Source organism: Pollicipes pollicipes, unplaced genomic scaffold (genome assembly GCF_011947565.3).
Source record: "Pollicipes pollicipes isolate AB1234 unplaced genomic scaffold, Ppol_2.1 Scaffold_4295;HRSCAF=5057_pilon_pilon_pilon, whole genome shotgun sequence".
Classification (NCBI taxonomy): Eukaryota; Metazoa; Arthropoda; class Thecostraca; order Pollicipedomorpha; family Pollicipedidae; genus Pollicipes; species Pollicipes pollicipes.
The window spans coordinates 12,776,989-12,797,981 of NW_023596461.1; the positions used below are offsets into that span (position 1 = coordinate 12,776,989).

At 58.4% G+C, this 20,993-nt stretch overlaps 1 protein-coding gene across 5 annotated transcripts in view; it reads left to right on the forward strand.

Annotated features, from left to right (window-relative positions):
- LOC119096215 (growth factor receptor-bound protein 14-like) overlaps window positions 1-20,993 on the forward strand; it is a 135,128-nt gene that overhangs the window by 7,879 nt on the left and 106,256 nt on the right. For all 5 annotated transcript variants that reach the window (XM_037219015.1, XM_037219016.1, XM_037219017.1 and 2 more), the window contains exon 3: window positions 14,473-14,588. In XM_037219015.1, the coding sequence (XP_037074910.1) occupies window positions 14,493-14,588 (96 nt within the window). In that variant the 5' untranslated portion in view covers window positions 14,473-14,492. The remainder of the gene's footprint in view (window positions 1-14,472; window positions 14,589-20,993) is intronic.

A 20,993-nucleotide genomic window follows, 5' to 3' on the forward strand; every position in this document is an offset into this window, starting at 1 on the left:
CTGTTAAAACGCACCCACGCACGTACTTACGCACGCACGCACGCCCTCACGCACACGCGCGCTCGCACGCACCCACCCAGGCACCTGCCTGGGGTATTCATGTGCGGCGTCTCCCAGGGGGACATTCAACCACAGCTGAGCTGTTGAACCAGCCCAGTTACGCCGCACACCCTGGACATCTGACGCCGCCACCATCTGCACTCTCAGCCCCCGGACCGGTGTCCGGTCGCGGGCGCGACCTCGTCAGTCACCGGGGCAACACGGCACGGGGCGCCGGAAGGCGCGGTGTCGGTGTCGCCCGGTCCTGTGCGAGCCTGCCGACCGGCCGATGGGCGCGGTGTCGGCGCTGCAGCGCTTGCCACCGCCAGCTGTCACCACCAGTGAACCGTGCGCTGTGCTGGAGCTGCTCAGCTCGGTCAGGTGGCGCGCGGCGGGCACGGTGCAGGCGGCGAGAAGCGGCAGGCCCGTGCGCTTTAGTGGCAGAGCGGCAGCTGCTGCTCCCTTGACAGACTTGTAAGCGGCTAGAGCAGCTGGCGACGAGTTTCTGTGCTGCCCATGCGGAGCTGACCGCAGATGTCACGGCCTTCTTGCTGTGTAGCTGTTTGTGGTTTTTGCTACGTGCTGCTACGAAGAGTCAGTTCACGGGGCCCTGTGCAGTGACCAGTGAGCGAAAATGCCAGCTTCGACCAAGCTGCAAAGGCCACCTGCAGGTGCTTACGAGCCTGTGGTGGTGCCGGCCCTCCGGAGCAGATGCCCAAATACGGCGCCTTCGTTAGCACACGACGCCGGCCAGTGCAACGAGCTGCGTATGTTGTCACCTGCACTACCGACTGTGTGGTGTTTCGTGTCATCCTCCGCGGTCGCGCACACACTGCAGAGCTTGGTGCAATCTCAGCAGTGTGAAGGAGGTCAGAAGTGAGGAGTCAGGGGTCGGCTGGAAAGTACACTGACGACGTCAATGGCGCAGCATTGGAACGTGGCTTCAATGAAGATCAATGGGCCCATCGTGAGTTGTAAGCGATAGATAGTTGCTCATAATAAGCCGACCAGAGCTGATATCTCTGATCGTGCAGCTGTAGGGCTCGTGTCAGCGGTGCGACACGTGTGCGGGGCGTGAGCAGAGGCCCCGCCGGCTGACCTCGGCCCAGGTCCGGGTCACGCCGACAGCGCATCCTCTGGGCTGTCACCACTGTCAGGTCAGCCAGCCGTACTGACACGGCCGGCAGCGCACCCCCCGCCGCGGCCTCCGCCGAGCTCCCAGCCGCGCTGGCCGCCCGCCAGACAGCAGAAATCACCGCAGCCGCGCGCGCGCGCGCCCCGGGCTATTCTGCTCGCATGGCGCGGAGTGGCGCTGGCGGCTGCTCGACCACCTGCGGCGGCCATCTCCACGCACCTGCGCGCTGACCAGTGGCCGGCGTGGTGGACCGTCGGAACTTCCGCGCCGCCTCACATGGGTCGCGGCTGCGACCACGTGGGAGTGGGCGATTCTGCGAATGGCGAAACACCGGTTTGAACTGGTTCGGTGCTGCACTCCCCGGAAGAAGAAACTGTCGCAGCTGTCCCACTGCTACGGCGAAAGGGCGTCTGACCGCCGCTCCATCTGTCGCCGTCGACCTCGCGCGCCGAGGGGGGTGGTACGCGTTCCTCCACCGGCCCTGGCGGCCGTTCTTGTCGGGCCTCGTTGGACGGCGGTAGAGCAGTCGCAGGCGCCGGGCGCCTTCTCACCACTCACCGCCGTGCGTGCTGGGAGCATGGCGCCCAGGTGACCTGGCCAGACAGGTCCGCACGTGTTTCCGCGGCCATTGCGCCGCTGGCACGCCTCGCGCGCGCCGTAGATGCCGCTGCCGCTGCGCTTTAAATGCCGCGGAACTGAATGCCGCCGGCGACTCCGCTCACTTCGTCGCTTGAACCCGCGAGTTTGTTCGCGTCAGTACTCTGGCGGACCCAAGGGCGGAGGCTTTGGGCCTTTGCACGATGCATTACGTTCTCGAGGGCTTGAGAAGACCTAATCCGAAAAGTAGCCCAAATTTGACGGCATGTGCCCGAATTGGCTGCTTTAGCTTTCCGCGCCTATCATTTCTTCCCCTGTGGTCCATGCACGTGTTGTGACTGTGGACAAGTAGATTAGATAATTGCTGCAAAAGTGTTTTCTCGCGTGCAGTATTCGTGGGTTGATTTTCCTCTTTTCCCTCGTCAACCGGTGCGGCGTGAATTGGCTTAGACGGCTATGATCTATCGGGATCGCAATCACTCGCTGATTGCCGGTTGTCACCAATATCGCGTTTTCCGGAGCCGCGTTTGAAGGCTGGCGGAGGAACAATGCGTTGTGAAACTCTCCGTTGTGAACTCAAACTAGCACAAACTTGTTTCTTTCGCAAACGATCTTACTGCGATTTGGGGGTGTAGTTTCCTGTTCAGTTTGTGTGGGGAGGAGGGGAGGGGGCTCCAGCTCCCAACTTTGGACGAGAGTGGGCTAAATTCATTGTGAAACTCGCTTTGGATTACTTTCGGTTTAGGTTGAGCTATTTTTCCTTGTTCAGCCACCCATCATTTGAATCTCAAAACCATTTCGGTCCGGTGATGCACTCCGGTTTCATCGACAGTTTCATCCGGTACGTGCGCACGAACAGAGTGTAGTGTTTTTTTGTTGTTTTTGTTTGTTTTGTATACGAGCCTCGCTTACAGCGGCCGGGCCTGCCGTTCTGGCAGTGACGGTTTGTGACGGTGTGACGGTGTGACGGTCTGTCTTTGCCAAATGACAACGAAATCGACGATAAACTTATCACACAACTGAAGTTACTCGGGCTAATTACATGGACATTCTAGTGCGACATATTTTGTCCGGCTTAACTTAATCAACATGCGTGTGCACGATGACTCATGCAGACGACATTTGCTACCTTGCATGGATATCCTTAACCTGAATACCGCGCAACCTTGCACAGCGCCGTAGTGATGGTGGCACCATTCTGGTCCCGCCTGATTCCGTAAGTCCCGATCCGGCTGGATGTCGCGAGGTCGCGAGTCACGGCGGGTCTTGATGCGCGTGGTGGCGACGGCGTGCGGAACACCAGGTGCGCTTTGGAGCTGGCCTGGCGGCTGGCGGCTGGCGGCTGGCGGTTGGCGGTTGGCGAGCGGAGGGCAGCGGGTGGCGGGTGACGGGTTTTGCTGGCTGGCGGCTGGCGGGCGGCGAGCGTTGCTGGCGGGCGGCTGGAAGCTGACGAGCGGCGGGCAGCAAGGGTTATTGGATGGCGGCCGGCAGCTCGCGGCTTGCGGTTGGCGGGAGGCGGGTGTTGCTGGCTGGCGGCTGGCGGCTGGCGGGCCAGGGGTGTTGCTAGCTAGTCTGTACCTCATCCAGCGGGTGCTTCACCTCGCTAGTTCACCGTCCATGAAGCGACCGAACGTGCCGTTCGAGCGGACAGGAGGCAGGAGACACATCCGGTTGCTGGAGACGACGACGGCGGCGTGACGCACGCGTCGGCCAAACCGTTGCGAGTAATGGTGACGCGGTGCGTTTGAAGTGGACGCAGTGGCGGCTGTTTTGTCACCCGTCACCACCAAACTCCCCGCCGTTGCAGCGGCGGGGGCGGGAAAATGGCGGCGCTGCTGGGCATAACCAGCCACCCGGTCGCTCCGCTGCCTTTCACTTACATTCCTCTCGCGACGGTCTGGAGTGCACCTGCCACTGCCCAAGATATTCACAATACATTTTCTCGATGCTGACGCAGAAAACACAGTTGGGGCGCTGCACGCCTGTCAGATCTGTAAAACAACAACGCGCATAGTTCCTCTGGTTAGCGTGCGTTGGGATACATGCATGGCTTGTGTTGCGGGAGATTTTTTAAAAAAAGTGAAGCAAGCGCATCGCGACGGAATGTCAATTCTGTCCGCACTTCTCCACATGCAGGCCTCGCGTTGAAGCTCAGAAACAATCTCCTCGATCTGTTGATCTGCTGATCTGTTGATCCTCCAGCCCACCAAAATATAGAGGGATATAGAGCCCACGGTAGACACCGCTTATGACGTAGTGCCATTTGCCGTCTCCCGATCTTTATGCTTTCAGCGCGTGCATGAAAATATTGAAGTGAATGTTTTATTTGGAATCTGAACGGAGATAGGCAGCTTGCAGGTGCTGTGAAATCTACACGAGTGTGTCTAGGCACATTTCACAAATATACAAAAATAAAGTCACGAACAGGATAGCTAAGATCCTGTGGGGGTCGGGGTTTCAAACCACCGGGCATCGGCAGTTCCAAAGTGTGGGGAGACCGGATGTCAAAGTGTATGCGTTAGGGGGGGAGGGGAGGGGGGGGGGGGTAGATACCCCGGTCCCTACAAGCCGCCTTTCACTCACACTGCCAGAAACTATCCGAAATCGGTTGTGTTTTCCTATATATCAGCAGCAGCTGGTGGGATAAATGTTCTATCGCACTCGTCTGACTTGGTAGGGTGTAAACACCATTCAGTCGTTCGTTTTAATCTTCAGGTATAAAACTATGAAGAGCAATGACACCACACATGGCGACGATACGCCACTTAATGTGGAGTTCGACAGTTGATTTGAAGATGAGGTCAGCAATACGCTAATGGCTCAGGTCGTGAGCAAAGCTGACGTGTCTGATCTGTGTCATACACCATCACTCTACCATCTAACCAGGGCTGTGCGTGTACCTGCTAAACTATGTCGAAGTGTGCCGCCACCCTGCGTAGTAGGTGAGGACAATCGCAGCACGACACAGCGGAGTTGAATATCTTCCGAGGTGACGTTTGGCTGTGTACCCTACAAATTCTTGTCCCAGCAGGCGAAATCATCGCTGATGTTTTCCGGTTCTTTTATTTCGATATTCCGGTTGTTCCGGTCTTGATGTTTCTTCCCATTGTAGTGGGGATTTTTGCAAAATTGTTCTCGCATGCCCTCCACCTCAGTCAGCGACTTGCGTCCATGGTTAGCTACATTGAAGCTAAAGCAGCCGTCCCAATGTACAGCAACAGCATTGTCAATGAGAGCGTGGCATGCTTGCATTAATTTCGGGTAGCAGATTATTTCGGTTAGCATACTTTCTTCTACCCTGCCGACGTGCCAGACTGTAGCGCTGGCGCTGTTTTCGTACCCGGGGTCACGGCGCAAATGAAGCGGCACCCGTGGTGCTGCTGCCACGCTGTCGTGACCGCGGCGGTGTTCAATGCTCACGCCGTCTGTGTCGTCGATCGCACAGCGGGCCCTGTACCGCTGTCGTTCTCAATCGGCAACTGGGTCAGCACGCCGGCAAAACACGGCGCAAAAACGTCGCTGTTTGACGCGTAGGGTGCGGAGATAGTGGCCGTGCGGCAAGGCGCGGCTACGGCTACGATTGGCGGCCGTGGTGTGGCCGCTGGGGCTCCGTTTGCGGCTGATAGCCGTGCGTCTGACTGCAGGGGGCCTCCCCGTCACAGAGCCGGCCCGGCGTGCGACCGCCGACGTTGCAGCTCTCATTCAGCCGCACCGCCGCCGAAGCGCTGTTCGGAACTGTGTGGCACGTGTTTCGTGCGCCGCGTGTAGTTGCTTAACGGCGCCGGCCGTTAACATGTGGGAATGGACGCTGGGACCTCGATGGTTTCTAATTTTGAACCCGGTGTCGTGATTAGAGAGTTTCTCAGGTATTGCGGAACTTGGAGGGAATGTCTTGGCGGCCGCTTCCACCCGCATGCTGTTCTCTCTCCCCACATGTCTGTTGTTCCGTTATAGACGCCCTGAACCAGCCCGCGCTGCTGGCCTGAAGTATCCTTTCACAGACATCGCGCTGTTCGTGCTACAGCTTCAACGGAAATAGCTCGCCTTGAGTGGGATTCGAACTGATATGGTCAGGCTCCGGGACACGAAGAGACATTCACAGACATCACTTATTCAAGTCCGAAACGACCCGTTTTCTTAGCGTGAATACCATTTGTGTGCTGCATTGTTCCATGCCGGCTCGGGTAGAAAAAGTAGTCACGTGATGGGGGAACCAACACTAACGGCCCACGGCCCTGACCTATTAACACCACCGCCGGTCTGTGGTTGGCTGCATGTGACGCGCTGCACAGCAAAACGCGACGGTATGACCAAACCTGCCCACAATATGCATCCCAAAACGAGCTTCTCTCTTGATTTGGTCCACTTCCTTCTCGAAGCTGGGTGGCGGCATGGAGTTCCCGAACTGAGCAGAAAGCTGTGCGCCCCTGAAAAAACACATGCTTATATCTGATGTATCTAATTATAGGAAGCGCGTGTAATCCAATGAGAGATTTGCATAAGCAGGCTATATATATATATATATATATATATATATATATATATATATATATATATATATATATGTATATAATGTCATCTATAGATAATTATAGTTGTCTATATATATATATATATATATAAATTTACATACGCAATCGAATATATATGTACATCCAAATTATTATAAACAACTATGATTGTGCATGACAGGAGGGGGAGGGGGTATATGGGAATGGTCACCGGCCTAGTCGGGAACGCCGCACTTCACCGATCGTCTACTGATTGCTCCAACCAGTGGCGGAGTTGCCCCGGAGAAGTTGGAAGGGGGAAGGTGAACGGTCAGAACGAGGTTTTTTACTTTTCTCAGATCGAGAGAGCGAGCGAGGAAGTGGACACAGGCTTCCGCCGTCCCCGCTTTGCTTCCGTCGCCTCTGAACCCAACGCAAACCTTAAAACATATGCGGAACGTCGGAGCAGGCATAGCACAGCTGTCTCCCAAATGTACGCGGACCCGGATGCTGCCCTCGTGAGCTGGCGCCGCCGCTGTGCGGGCTGCGGCCCTGAACTGGCGTCCTCGCCGCACACGAGACACGTGCCTGACGCCGCGGGGCCTCTCGGCGCCGGCACGCTGATTGTGGCTGCATGAGGGCGCAGTGGCCGGCGCCGGGCTAATGCGCGGCAGCGGCAGCCACGGTCGGCGACCGGTCGCCGCGCGCCAGCAACGAGCCGGCTCCGAACGGCGACCGGTCGTTCACTGTTCGGGCGGTTGGACGCACCGTGTATTTCGTGGTCTGCTCAGTTTTGAGGATTTTTGAATGCATTCAAATTGTTATTTACTATGTATAAAGGTGAAATGCCCTCGTGGGGCTGAAGGGCTGGGAGCAGAGAACGAAGGTAGATAGGTTTGTTCAGATCGCTGCTTCCAAATGCCTGGCCGCCGTAGGTGTCCTGAATATCCACATGGATGAGTGTCCATGTGGTCGATGGGCTCCCGCGTTTGTCAGCTGTTGCGTTGCCAGTCCGCTGACGGGGGCGGGCAGTCCGGGAAATACCACGTGTCAGCGGACAGTGGGCGCTGGTTTCTGGGGAATTCGTGCAGCTCCGAAGGCATGGACGCGTGCACCTGCATAGGTCAGGTCTGACAAATACCGCTGGTGTAACGGAAAGCTGAAAGGTTCCCCGAAGTTTCTCGCGTGCCTAGGGTCCCGTACACGTGCCACTTTCCCTCACTGCGGAGCGTCCGTCATGAGCGTGCACACCTCTGTTTGCACTGTGAGTCCTGGCCTTGGAGGAAGATAGTGAGCATGCCGGTAGGACTCAAGTGCCTTGCAGGATAAGGTCGGCCTGGGCTTTTCGCGGACAGTTAGCTGCGTGCGATATGGCGTGCTATGTGCGGGCCGTGTTACATGCGCTCGGTAACTTACCGTTTTAAACGGATCAGTGAAGCCAAGATGCGTATGCTTCCTCACCGAGGCTGCTCGCATGACCCTCCGCCTGACGAGGCTCCTCGCATGACCCTCCGCCTGACGAGGCTCCTCGCGTGACCCTCCGTCCGGCGAGGCTCCTCGCGTGGCCCCCCCCCCCCCCCGTCCCGGGAGGGCCGGCCCAGGCTGCGATGTCGGTTGGGCGGCGCATAACCGGCCGCGATCCCGCCCACCGGCGCCGGCGGACGCGCCAGTCCGCGGTGCTGACGTGTTGGCGATGCCCATACCACCGGCCGTCACGTTCCCTCTCCAGTAGGACCCGTAGCGTATCCCCCGCATTGAGGTGGGCGGCGGCGGAGGCCGCTTCCACTGCACCGCCCGTCCCATGTGAGACAGCGGACTAAGTCGGGTCAGGTCATGGGTTTTGCGACCGGCATCTCAGTCATAGCTCTGATGGAAAACAGGGTTTGCTGTAGGTTGCTCGGGAATCGGCCTCACAGCAGGGGGATCGTCGTGTCTTGCTGGACGCTTGAACAGGGAGCACCAGGTCACCGGATCCATCGCCAGGTCACCGGATCCATCGCCAGGTCGCCGGATTCATCGCCAGGTCACCGGAGCCGCCGCGCTCCTACCACAATGAAGTCGCGTGCCTCATTTCCAACCCATAAACCCTTTGCATTTGGATCACAATCTCCCGTAATTGTTTTATTTTTAGCGTTGTGCCTTTGGCATGCAGCGTTCCTAACCGTATTTGGATACTCAGGCCTTTCAAATCGCATTGGCGACACTCACATTATCACTCCTTACTCTCAAAATACTCCGTTTTCTTCCGTTCTCTGATGTATTCATCCTGTAAAATAAAATAAAAAACGAGTGGTTGATGCAAGCTTAACGCACCTCATTAAAGAAAGGTGCCAGGTAATGTCAATGGCTGGGTGGGGCACATTCCCCTGGACAAGAACATCATGGGGTTACGCCGTTAACTGATGAGGCTTCATCCCAAGTCGATCAGTGATAGTGGCCTGTGGTGACATAAATGCCGCATGTGGTTCGCTTTGGCGCTGACGGGCCCGCGACGACTGAGTTACACGTCGACGATATGACAGATAAACGGCAGATAAATGGACGCGGCCCACCCGGCCGCTGAAGGTCTCAACCCCGGAGTTCTGCCCTCTCGGACGCCGACTCCGTCTGCAGCACAGCATTTCCGATCTCCCTATAAATGGCTGTGGTCTCGGAAAATGACGCCCATAGCCCACGTCCAGAGGTGTGTCAACCGGTTTGGCTCGCGGGCCCCGGCGTGGGTTCGCGGAATGCGCGCGGCCGCCTGGCTACGCATTAGCGATGTTGGGGTAGCTCCGCGCCATCGACGCATGTGATGTCCGGCTTCGGTCTGGCAGGTAGCGGGTTATGTCACCGCGCACCGGCCGGCCGCGTGGTCTTGTCGGAGCTGGCTGCGCGGCGGCGGGCACGCCTCGGCCGTACGTTACGCTCGGTAGGCACGAGTGATGCCGCGAGGCGCGTCGACTGCAGCGACCACTCCGCGCCCACGCGCGCCCGGCTCGTCGTCACGTGGCCACTGGCAGGGGGTGTGGGCTTTGGAGGTGATTGGTTCGGTTGCCGGGATCCCCCGCTGAGCCTCTGTCGCTGGGCCCGTCGGTGTATGATCCGTCGGTGCCGTGTTCTGACTGAGTCTGTGCCGCTAGCTGTCCGGACCACTGCCGCTAGCTGTCCGGACCACGTCACTCCAGCGTGGGGTCGAGCGCTGCGATAAGCTCTGCTGATCCGTCCCGGGTCCGGCTGTCGTTGCCGGTTATCTTCGTTTTCTCCCACACTGCGTGTACCTGACGCGAAAGGCGGCTAGTTGTGCGGCACGTGAGGCGTCACTGATTGATTGTATGGTCTGGGCCACTGCAGCGCCGTCGGCGAACTCCCTCGCCATAACGTTATATCATGCGTCTTTGCGAGGACGCCTACGCTGCGTACGGGGCCGCGGTCCACCGCTGCTGCATGCATATCTGATGGTGCCGGCCGTATCTGATGTGCCGTCGCGCCGGCATCTGAGGGCCCGCGGAAGCCAGGGTGCGCCGCCGCCGTCGCGGCCCATGCGGATCCCCGGACCCGAGGCTGGGTCCCCGGCGGGCCTCGAGCGCGGGCTCGGGCCAGGGGCTGGTGACGGGCGACGGACGCCGACTGCACCCTGCAGCGGCCGGTCCGCACCGCCGCGCCACGGTCAGCCACCGCACAGCCGCCATCAGCCACCGCACAGCAGCCATCAGCCATCGCACAGCGGCCATCAGCCATCACACAGCAGCCATCATCCAGCCGCACAGCAGCCATCAGCCATCGCACAGCAGCCATCAACCACCGCACAGCAGCCGTCAGTGGCCGCACAGCAGCCATCAGCCATCGCACAGCAGCCATCAGCCACCGCACAGCGCAGTCACAGGAGACGCAGTGCGGTGGTGGTCGCAAGGGCAGGGTCCGGTGGTCCTCAGGGCGGGATCTGGTAGCCTTTAGGACAGGGCCCGATAGTCACTAGGACAGGGACCAGTGATCACTTGGACAGGGTAGCGATGGAACGAAAGACGATGTTGCCGATGACAGTATTGCAGCTGGTAAGCTGTTTCCTGCCCTACTTGCTGGTGGCTTTCCAAAGCCCGCTGCCGAATGCCCAGATCGCTTTGGCCAGCTGCTGGCCCTGAGCTGAACAGTTAAGCTCGTGAACGTTACCGTAAGAGTGGAATGCAGAACGTGCAGCTCGACAGCGGCGTTCGTAGGATGGCACAGGCTGGCCCGGCGGCGGCACTGGCAGGATGGCAGTGGCGGGCGTTCGCAGGATGGCAGCGGCCGGCTCGGCGCCAGTGATGCGTCACGGGGTACACCGGTGTCGAATGCGACCGTGACCACCCAGCCGGCCGCGACGGACCCAGCGAACGCCAGCGGACCCCGGCGAACCGAGCCCGCCCATGGCAGCCCGCTCTGGTGTCGCTGCCGGCTCGTGTGGTGACGAGATCGTAGATCGGAGCCAGGCCGGCCCGCTTTACGACCTCGCTCGGTGGGCGGCGCTCTGAGATCTGCCACCGGCTGTCCGCGCGGTGCTGGCGCCAGGGGGCGCTCGGCGAGCGGGCGAGGGGGGGGGGGACGCAAATTACACGCTGAATGGAGGCCACCGACGGACGCGTTCAGGGGTGTGATGAGATGCGTCCGGCATCAGTTCTGGCACCCGATTACTCTGTGAAAACGGGCTGGTTTAGTTCCATGGAACAGGCATTATGGCTGAACTCTGTGCTTGCACGCTTTTTTGCAGATTTTCCCGAAATTGATGTCCCCTTTTGTCCACATAGGCCATTTGTTGTCCTGGTTGGTCAACAGACAACCAACTGTTTGCCAGCACCAACAGACCTGAGCCGCCGTATTTCAAGGCCTAAATCCGCCGTCGGCCGATTCCACTGTTCCTGAGGCCGAGCCTCTCGCAGCGGCTGGGCCCGGTGCCCGTGACCCTGTTCGCTTCCCCTGCCCCCGCCGCCCGGAATGGGGCCGCCGCCGGACCGCCCCGTCCGCCCGTCGGCGGCGGTGTCGGCGTTTCATCCACATGGGGGGGGGGGGGGGCTGCGCGCGCTTCTCAGAAGCGGTCCCCTCGGACCAGGGCGCGGCACCGTTACGCAATGATGGGCGGAGCCTGCCGGGGCCTGCCGGGGGCTCGCCGGGGGCCGCCGGGCGCCCGCCACCGACTGATGAGGCGGGATGTCTACCGCTCCTGGGGAGGGGGAGGGGGGGGGGGGGCGCAGCTGGTTCGGAGCCGGGGGTACCGAGCTCTCTCGCGCTAGGACGCAAAACTTCCTGATTTCTGCCGTCACTGGGCTGCCTGCTACCACCATCTCGGATTCCTTAGCCGCCTGCGATGGATGCCGAAATGACGCACGGTTTCTGAGAGCGGCGGCTGTCGCGGTTGGCCGGTAGCGGAAATCGATCGCGGCTTCTCCAACTTTCTGTGTCGTTTCTCAACCTAATGCGTCTGTGATGTCTGGCGACTGCTGGCGCCCGCGTTAGTCAGCGGCGTGGCCTCCGAAGCCTAAATCCCTGAATTCCCAAACCTGGACCACATGGACGTGGGACTGCAACGCTCGCGATTGGCAGATGCCGGGTTCGACACTCTCCAGCTGCGTATTTTTCCGACCACGCACTTAAGCGCTGATGTGACGCTGAGACGTGCGACACTGAGACGTGCCACGCTGAGATGGCGAGACGCCAAGACGTGCGACGCTGAGAGTGACGTCAGTCTCATTTGTCAGCAAATCGGCTGCACCGGAACGCACGGGTAGATCCCGCTCCCGCAGTGAGCTGCAAACACTGACCGAACCGAGCAAACTTCTTGGCAGCCCTTGATGAAGAGCGTTTCAGATCCTCGCAGCGGGATTCCCGGCGGGACTTCGGACCGTCGTGATGCCTCGACTCGCACTGCGTTTTAAACACTCCAGGGGCTACCCACGGCCGTAAAACAGCGACGCCGTGCATCAGTACTGTAAACTGGTCTCACTACAGTGGTTTCGCCTCTGCTGGCGACGCGTCCGTAGCGCTGGCTGCGTCAGCTCCTGACCGGGTGGGCCCGTAAGACCGCACCAACACGGCGCCGCCCACCGCCGACGCACGCTTCCCTGCCGGCGTGCTTCGGCTGCGTGTCAGCCGGTGCCGGCATCGACAGCGGCTCATTTGTCTTGGTCGCGCTGTTTTTGTGTCGGGAGACGCTGACGTAACGAGCCCACCGGCGCCGCTCCGTTCCGCCGGCCCGCGGCACCACTGACGAGCCCACGGGCGCTGCCCGCCTCCGCCGGCCCGCGGCACCACTGACGAGCCCACGGGCGCTGCCCGCCTCCGCCGGCCCGCGGCAGTAGGGCCTCAAGGCACCACTGGTGCGGCTCTCAACTCTGTGTTCGGGTGCGGACATGGTGTGTGGCCGGGCGCGGGCATGAAGTGGAAGTTCTTCTCCACCGCACTCGTGGCGATGTTTTATGCCAAGGTCTGCAATTATACCGGACATCGTATGCGAGTGAGGTATTTACATTAGTGGTGATGAGGCAGTCCTCCGTCTGTGTTGGGTGGTGGAGGTTGCAACCAAAATCTCAGAAACGTCAGTGTATCGTGCCTTGCCGTTTGACGCCCATGCCGCGCAGCCTCCCCAGTATCTGTACGGGATGCCATCCTTTAGGGGATACCTTTAGGGGATACCTTTTTACTTACCTTATCCTCGGAGAACGCGTTGGTAACACATGCACTGAGAGGTCAGTGAACTATGTTGGCTGCGAAACGGACCCGTCGACCACAGATATAAATCCAGCATCCAATTATGGTTTGTTCTTGAGAGATTTGTTTTTCTGTGTGGTAGTGTCGGTGGAACGAATTGGGCCTGCCCGCGAAGACACGCCCCAATCCTTTTTGAAGATTGATATGTTCATAAGAAGTAGACGCGCATGTCATTATTGACGGCAGAGCATTGATGGCGTCAAATTGGTCCCTTGTCGGGCCAGTGAGCGGTTAGAGGCGGGGGGGGGGGGGGGGGGGCGAGAGGTGGAGCAAGAGAAGCTGCAGTGTTTGGCCTCTGTGGCTCAGCGCCACGTGTCATTTTTGGCAGCGCGTGCCCAGATTGCTACCAAGCATGAACTTCAGTGATTTTTTCATTTTTTCGATGTTGAACGCAACTTGTTCCCTCTACTTTGATTTTAGCTAAATTTTATCTCATTTTTACTCCCATTAAATTCAAACGAGTCCGTTACTTCTCAAAGATAGCAACTTGACGTCATGATCCGCCCTATGATCCAGTCCGATGCAACTATTGTTTTGTTATCTGTTCGTTCGCGCCTTCCCAGTTCCGGATCACACACACGACGTCCCACAGTTGGCGTCTGTATTTGAACTGCACCACCGGAGTCCAACGGAACGCGCCAAAGTACATGATGGCGCACACGGCACGATAGTGATGTGGGGGAACTGGCGCCTAAATTGGGGACGATATACATTTAGCATGGGACATCACGTGACAACTATTGTAAGAAGATCACAAAAAATAGGCTGTCAGTTTCGCAAAATTTGTTAGGAGGGTTGAATGGAGAAAAGTACTATGGCTGCCCCAAAATACGTCAAAAATCGGTCTGCCCCCGGATTTGGCTCCCTTTCCCTCAAAGTTTGGAGGAGCTTCACCAAATGAATTGGAAACTCCATCCATATGGGGCAGTATAACGAACAATGAAATCTGAGATACCAACCCGCATCACGTTTGCCGCACTAAATGCCTACAACACTGAGCACCAATTTTACAGCTGCGCCAAATAGCCTCACACGGTTGGTAACCAAGCACCGTACACCCCACTGCATCGAATGCGTGCTCTGACCCTCGCTCTACTGTTTTGTGAGCCAGCACTGCGTGCCGGAAACCCATCCCAGAGTACGTTAGAGAGAAGATGAAAAATTATTTGCGCTATCCAAATAGGTATGAACGTTCTCCGTGCTTCTTCTGGGAAACCGTTCGTTGTCGGGACTGGCTGCAGAAATTGCATTGGGTGCAGTTATCGGATTGGCTGCAGTAATTGCATTGGGTGCAGTTAGGGGATCGGCTGCAGTGATGAGATTGTATGCAGTGATCGGTTTGGGTGCAGTGATCGGATTGGGTGCAGTGATCGGATTGGGTGCAGTGAGCGAATTGGATGCAGTGATCGGATTGGGTGCAGTGATTGGATTGGCTGCGGTGATTTAATTGGCTGCCGCGTGCTGACGTGAGCGGCGTGTCCGTGTCCGCAGGGGAGGCCGGCCACGACACAATGACCGCCTGCCTAGGCAGAACGTGGGAGCACGGCTACAACCACCTCGCCGACAGCTGCAACAGCCTGGACGCCAATGGCAGCGACGATGAGGCGGTAAGGCACGCGCCGCGCGCCCGCTCGGCCCCCTGTGTGCGATGTGCGGTGTGCGGTGTGCTGTGTGCGGTGTGTCATGGGAGCCATCGGCGATCGGTGCAGCGGGCGCAGATCCTCCACATCGCTGCCACGACTGTGGTGTTATCCCGCGACAACACGCGCCTTCCTCGCATCTCCAGTGCCGGTAGTGTAGTGGTTAGCGCGTCTGCGTTGGCTGCTGCGCGTCTGGGAAACCAGAGGTACGGGGTTCGATTCCCCGCGGTGCCCGCCCTTCCTGCCAGGATGAGAGGCAGGCGACGCCATATAGCCTCAGTAGCTGAGTGCGTCGTAAAGCCCCAATCTCACACACACACAAACACACACACACGCACACACATCTCGCATCTCCCGAACTGGACCGGAGCTCATTTCCCATTGCCATGCCTCATCTGTCTTTTCGCGCCCTTTTTAACCGTTGTCTATTCGAACATTACCGCTTCCTTCTCTTTGCATTTTTGCGGTGTTTTCCAGACGTGCCGGTAGCAGGCGTTTTACCGCTAAAAATGGGACTGGTGCGGCGGCGGTTTAGTTGGTCAGCGCCGATTGACGTCTTAGTGAAGTCGCATTCCGGCTACCGGTGCTATCAATTTTTCAGTAACTGAACGGCAGGGCAAGATGACTGCACCTATTTTCACTACAGTTAGCAGAAGCGAATTTTCGTGTCAATAATTGTGTGCCCAAGTGATATATGTGCACAAATTTGATATTTCTATGATTTTAAAATGTCAAGCATTCGACAGCTTCTCCTACATTCCGCTGCATCGGAAATCAAACAGCAAGCCATTGACCTTACTCTCCTCGCCCTCTATAGCTGTTTCAATTGCCTTCATTTCTTCTCATCAACCTCATACCTCTTTTTGCTCTGTAACTGGCCGCGCCGGGCGCTCTCTTCGAGGCCAGACTCCTCCCTCCCCCCAGCCATTTCGAAGCCAGTGTTCCTCCCACGACCGCTTCGGGGACAGTCTGCCTGTCGCAGTCGCTTTTCGTCCTCCTGAGTTTCTGTCTGTCCTCTGCCGGTCGCCCGAGGCGACGCTCGCCAGCAACGCGCGGCATGGCCTGACGTTACATCAGCGAGCTAGCGGTAACTGGAGTCGGTTCCAGGAGCTGCTGCTAGCTGACGCAACGCGGCCACCGCCCCCGTGGCGGCGCGCCCCAGGCCCGCGCGGTCAGCGGCCTCCGGGCGGCAGCTCGCGGTCGCGCCGCGGCGCCTGTGGTCCTCTCCGGGACCTGGGGCCCTGCCGGTGACCTGGGACGGCTGCGGGCACCTCAGCCATGGTCGCAGACGGAGGCCGCTTCGGCCGGGCCCGCTATGACGTCATTGTAGCTGTTGGTGACGTCAGCGGCCGACCGCAGACGAGGAGGGCGGGGAAATCCAGACGCATCTTCGCTGGTGGCATGACTTGTCGTACATTAACGCGACACGAAGGGGATGGGGTTTGACATGAGAGAGGATGATGTGTGTCTCCCATGCTCAGATGGGACGGGGCAGCTATAATCCTCCTTTGGCGCGCCCACGCGCTCCAATGGCGACGAATTAGGAGTCGCTTGCGGCTGCTTTCTCAGATCCCGCACGTGTCCGTAACCTGTCGAATCTGGACCCCACCGTCGGTCCCGGGACCGTGACCTGTCGGGTCCGGGCCCCACCGTCTGTCCCGGGATCGTGGCCTGTCGGTTCCGGACCCCACCATCGGTCCCGACACGTCATGGTCTCGACACGGGACCGTGGCGTGTCGAGCCCGAACCACTCCGCTGGTGCCCGAGGTCGTGTCTGGTCCCGACGGGCGCCGGCGCGTCGCCGCCGCCTGATCCCGACAGCTCTGGAGCGTTCGTCCACGCTTTCGCGGCGTCATGACGCTAACGCCCGCCCAGCCGACTTCGGCCGCCTCTCCCCGTCACCGTAACCCGACGTGACCAAAAAAAAAGAAGAAAAAAACGCGGCGGGTGGTGCGACCAGTGGCGGCACGACGGAGCGTCCTCCCGCACTCTCTCCCGTCAGGCTGCTGCGATTGGGCATCCTCCCGCACTCTTCGTCTGCCATCTGGGTCATCGCCTGTCTGAGTGCGGCATCGGCTGCTCTTGCGCCTGCCTCGTCACGGTTCGGATTTCTCAACAGAGCCGCGCCTGAAAGGACGTAGAATCACAGCACGCCGTGGGAAAGGAGACGTCGTGTGAGAAGGCGACAGTTGGAGAGGCAGAGCGTGCATGCGCGCCCGGGAGAGTGATGGACCCACAGGGGCGCGCCAAATGCCGGATGATTTGGCTGAGCGCGGCGCGCGGCTTCGGCGGCGGTTTTTGCCCGGATGGCAGGAAGGGAATGCGTTAGTCGGAACTGGCCGCGGTGCAGCCCGTTGTGTTGACGTGTTGTGGCGCCGACCAATGCGGACGCTGGCCCAGCTCGCGCTGCGCTCGAACCGCCCCGACTGACGGAGTGATGTTAAGGTCACTTGAAGGGATTGGTTTTTCCATGGCAGTGTTCCAGCGCTGTGGCGAATGGAACGAGGGGTACTTGATGCCAGGAAGTGGTGTTTCAACACCAACGAATGCAGAGTAATGGTAATTCCAGCACTTTTGCACTTGTCTCTCCCCGCCGTCTGCGCGGTATCGTCATGACATGAAATACTGCGCAACGCGGGTACACGGTAGCGGTGGGGGAGGGGTTGAGGGGTGTAGCGGACGTCGGTGGGAGATCGAGTGACACCAGCCACCCGTAGGTTTATGTAAAAGCGATGAATTCGCGGTAATGTTGCAGCGTAACGGCAGGAATACGTCGCACGAACGGAAGAAAGCAGAGATATCTTGTGCTTCAATGGGAGATGCTGTAACTTCGCCGGCCACGGCATCTCAAGGTTTGTGCCCCCCCCCCCCTCCACACCAGATGTGCAGTTTGGCTCCTCCCTCAAGCGAACTAGTTAATCACCATCTAAACGGAATGTCCACGTCTTATGTGCCCAGGTGATGATGCACGCTTCCGAGCGACGTGAAAATATCAGCATGTATCACGCATCTTCGCGTTCTTCCATTCTGTCTACCAATGCTTCTTGGTTTTGCGCAGTGTTTGTTTCGGGCGTGTGGCAGTATCTTTCAGTTTATTCGTAAAGTCGCACTTTTACGAGCTGGTGTTGACATTAGAAATAAAAAATCGTTTGACGACATGACAACGCTAGATAACATGAGTAACGGTAATCGGTACCTGTCTGTATTGAGAACTGTACCTTTTGAGCCTTCTCGCTCCCATACCTTATGGATATGGGCCCTGCTTCTCAATTAAAAAAATAAACTATTGGCTTCTTCCTGGAGTGGACAGTTCAGAGAGACTCCCTAATGTTGTTGTGTCTACAACAGGGCGAAATTATTATTGCAGGGGTGCATCTTTTCATTCCTAACAGATGTAGAAAAGCAGAAAGATTGCCGCTTCTGTTAACGCCTTGTACGTGGGTGGCTCGTTCCATGACGTGACCGAGTACATCGGAGAATGTTCTCGAGCCTGAGCCACGCGAGTGGGCAAGACAGCTCTTCATTCTCATTTCATTCGTTCATTGTTATTTCTCGATAATCACGCGACAGGCGGTGCACAGCGGAAGGAAAGAGAACATGACAACAGAAACGGAATCACGTGTGAAACTCGCCGCCAACATCGATTACATTGTTGTGTCAGCCGACTTTGCGGTGACCGTATTTGCGCAGGTGCTGCCATATGTCACTATGTCATTACCCCGCCGTAGGTTTCGGGTGAAAGCCAAAATCGCACAGAATTACTTCACACAGAACACCTTGGCAAAAATGGTACTGCAGAGGTAAGACGATACCGAAAATTTGTACGCAATATACTCAGAATTTAGGTCAGATCCGCTTACCATACCTCGCAGGCTTGAAGGGAATGAATGCACGTTACTTATATTTTTTAATTAATTATATGAAGGCAACGTAATCCACGTAAGTTTTTTATCGCGAGTTTTTTAACGCTAAAATAATTTCGGAAAGTGTTGGCTGCCCCTGCCCCGCTGCCCCTGTGACTGGCGGCGGTGGCGGGCGACTTATTGGGCTAACATGGGTATGGAGGCAGGCTTGTACTTGAGTAACTGTCATTACACAGCTGTCTTTTGCAATTAGACCCCTCCCTCATGTCCAGAAAATTAAAATCGAAAACTTTAATGGCAGACCCAATTCTGCAGCTGATTGAGGTCGCATGTCTTCTCTGCCAGCGCCTCGTCGCGGCTCGCAGCAAGCGCCGCCGGGCGGCCAGCCGCCGTCGGCGGCCTCCGCTAGCGCGGGCCAGCCGCGCTGCGCAGCGGCCGGGCGGCCGTGCTCACCGCCGCGCGGGCGTCGGCCTCGGCCCGGCTGTACTGCGCAGTTGTCACCTGGCCACGTGTGACGTCACGACGGCGCGCGGGCCCGCCGCCGCACGCACAGCCGCTTCTCGGAACACTTTCTCCGCGCGCGGCGCCGCTGGAGCGGCGCGGCCGCCAGCTGCCGGCCGGGTGACCCGCGCGCCGGGCCCGGCGCGCCACGCGGTGGCGCGCCGGCGGCCGCGGCGGCCGGCGCGCGCTCGGAAAACGAGGCAGTGAGCCCAGGGCTCGGCGGGGATTTCCCCGGGGAAGGTGGCCTCGCCGAGGGGGAGGGGGCATGGCCAGTCAGGAACAGCGTGGCGGCAGTGGTGTCGATGTGTCCTGCAGGCGCAAACGATGTGGAGCGGACGCGGAATTGGCCCGCGAGATAAAGTTGCGCTTTGTCATTGGTGTGTGATTTCTTCGAATGCAGCTGACCAGAGGCGAAGTTTCGCAAAATCAGTTGTTTTTTTTTGGGGGGGGGGGGTACTGAGCAGCGAAAAATGCCACAACGTGCCCACGAAATATGCCAATTCAAGTTTTCCCCCGGATTTTGCCCACTTCCTTTCCAAATTTGGGGCGAGGCTGAAGTCCCCCCCCCCCCTCCCAACTGAATAAGGAAGTGCACCCCTGTTGCAGGCACTGGGGCAGACATTTATGCGCGCGCACACTCTCGATCAGCTGAACTGGCAGGTACAAATAACCTGTGACTGTGTGGCCCCTATCGAAAGCACCAGCACAGGCAGCGTCAGTTTATAAGGTTTGCTGTCTTAAGTGAAGGTATGATATTAAGAAGTGTGTAGTAGGCGTGTGAATGTGTATAGCGCGTGTAACAACGTCGATCGAGCCACAGCCACGGCCATGTCGCGATGCATTGCGCTCTGCCGGACTGTCATTCGCGTTGATCATCAACGCTCTTTTCGCCCCCCATGGACGCAGGATGCTGGGCCCCATTTCGTGGGGTGTTTCAAAGGTCGTTGGGCCCAAATGCCTTTAAAGTCTGTTCGTTCACGCATCACAGTGCGGGATTGGGTTGAACCTACAGGGCGACTGGGTGGGTCATGCACCACGCGCCCCTCTCACTGCCTCCTCGTACTAGTGGAAGCTGTGAGACCCCTGTGTGGTGTCGCGCCTGTGTGGCCCAATGTGTGGCTCCCACCCGCGTGGCCGCTGGCGTGGCCTGGCCAGCGTTTTGAGGCGCGGCAAAGCGTCACACAAACGTCTGGCGAACCTCAGTCGTCAAGTGCTCACCGGCTCCGTGCCTCGGGCTCAGCTCAGCTCATATGAACCCCAACCGAACTCATCCACCCCAACATGTCCCCAACTGAACTCGTCCATCCCCAACCTGCCCCCAACTGAACTGGTCTTGTCCAAATGCACGAGGGCAATCATTGGTTTCGTGCACCATGAATTGTGTGCACGCAGTGCAGAACTCGGCGCTTCTAGACGCCAAAACCCCGGGAGGTCACGGTCAGTCTTCGCGGCTTGCTTTTGCGTTTCAAGGCTTCAAAAGCCTCGCGGCGCCCACGTGCGTTGGAACGCGGGCCACGCCGCGCTGCACCGTCCGTCCAGCGGCCCACTGCTTGCTGCGCTACGAAGCGTTGCGTTCTTCGCCATTGAGTGATTGGTTCGTGGGCGATATAAGCAGAAAACGTGCGCAGCGTATTATTTCCAGTCCCAGCTTTCATCAGCGGTATCTCAAGTGTGTGGGTACATGGATTTCCCCATTCCGGCGTATAGAATATCCCTTCTTAGCAGGCCGTCGTCTGCGCCGCTGAGCTCCAGCGGGGTGGGTGGACACGTGGACAAGGTGGGCTTATTTTTGGCCCGACTTTTCAGCCAAACCTTCGCACGGCCGTTTTGCTCGCGCTCAGTTCTTGGAGATCCGATTGACGGCACCGCCGACGGACAGCCTGGGCGAGATTGGCAGCCCCACGACGCCCACCGTGCAGGCTGGGCGCTATCTCGATGTACCCCCGGCCCTGGCAAGGCAGGCGCCGTTAGTTCCCGGAATGCCTACGTGCTGCGGAGCGATCGGTCC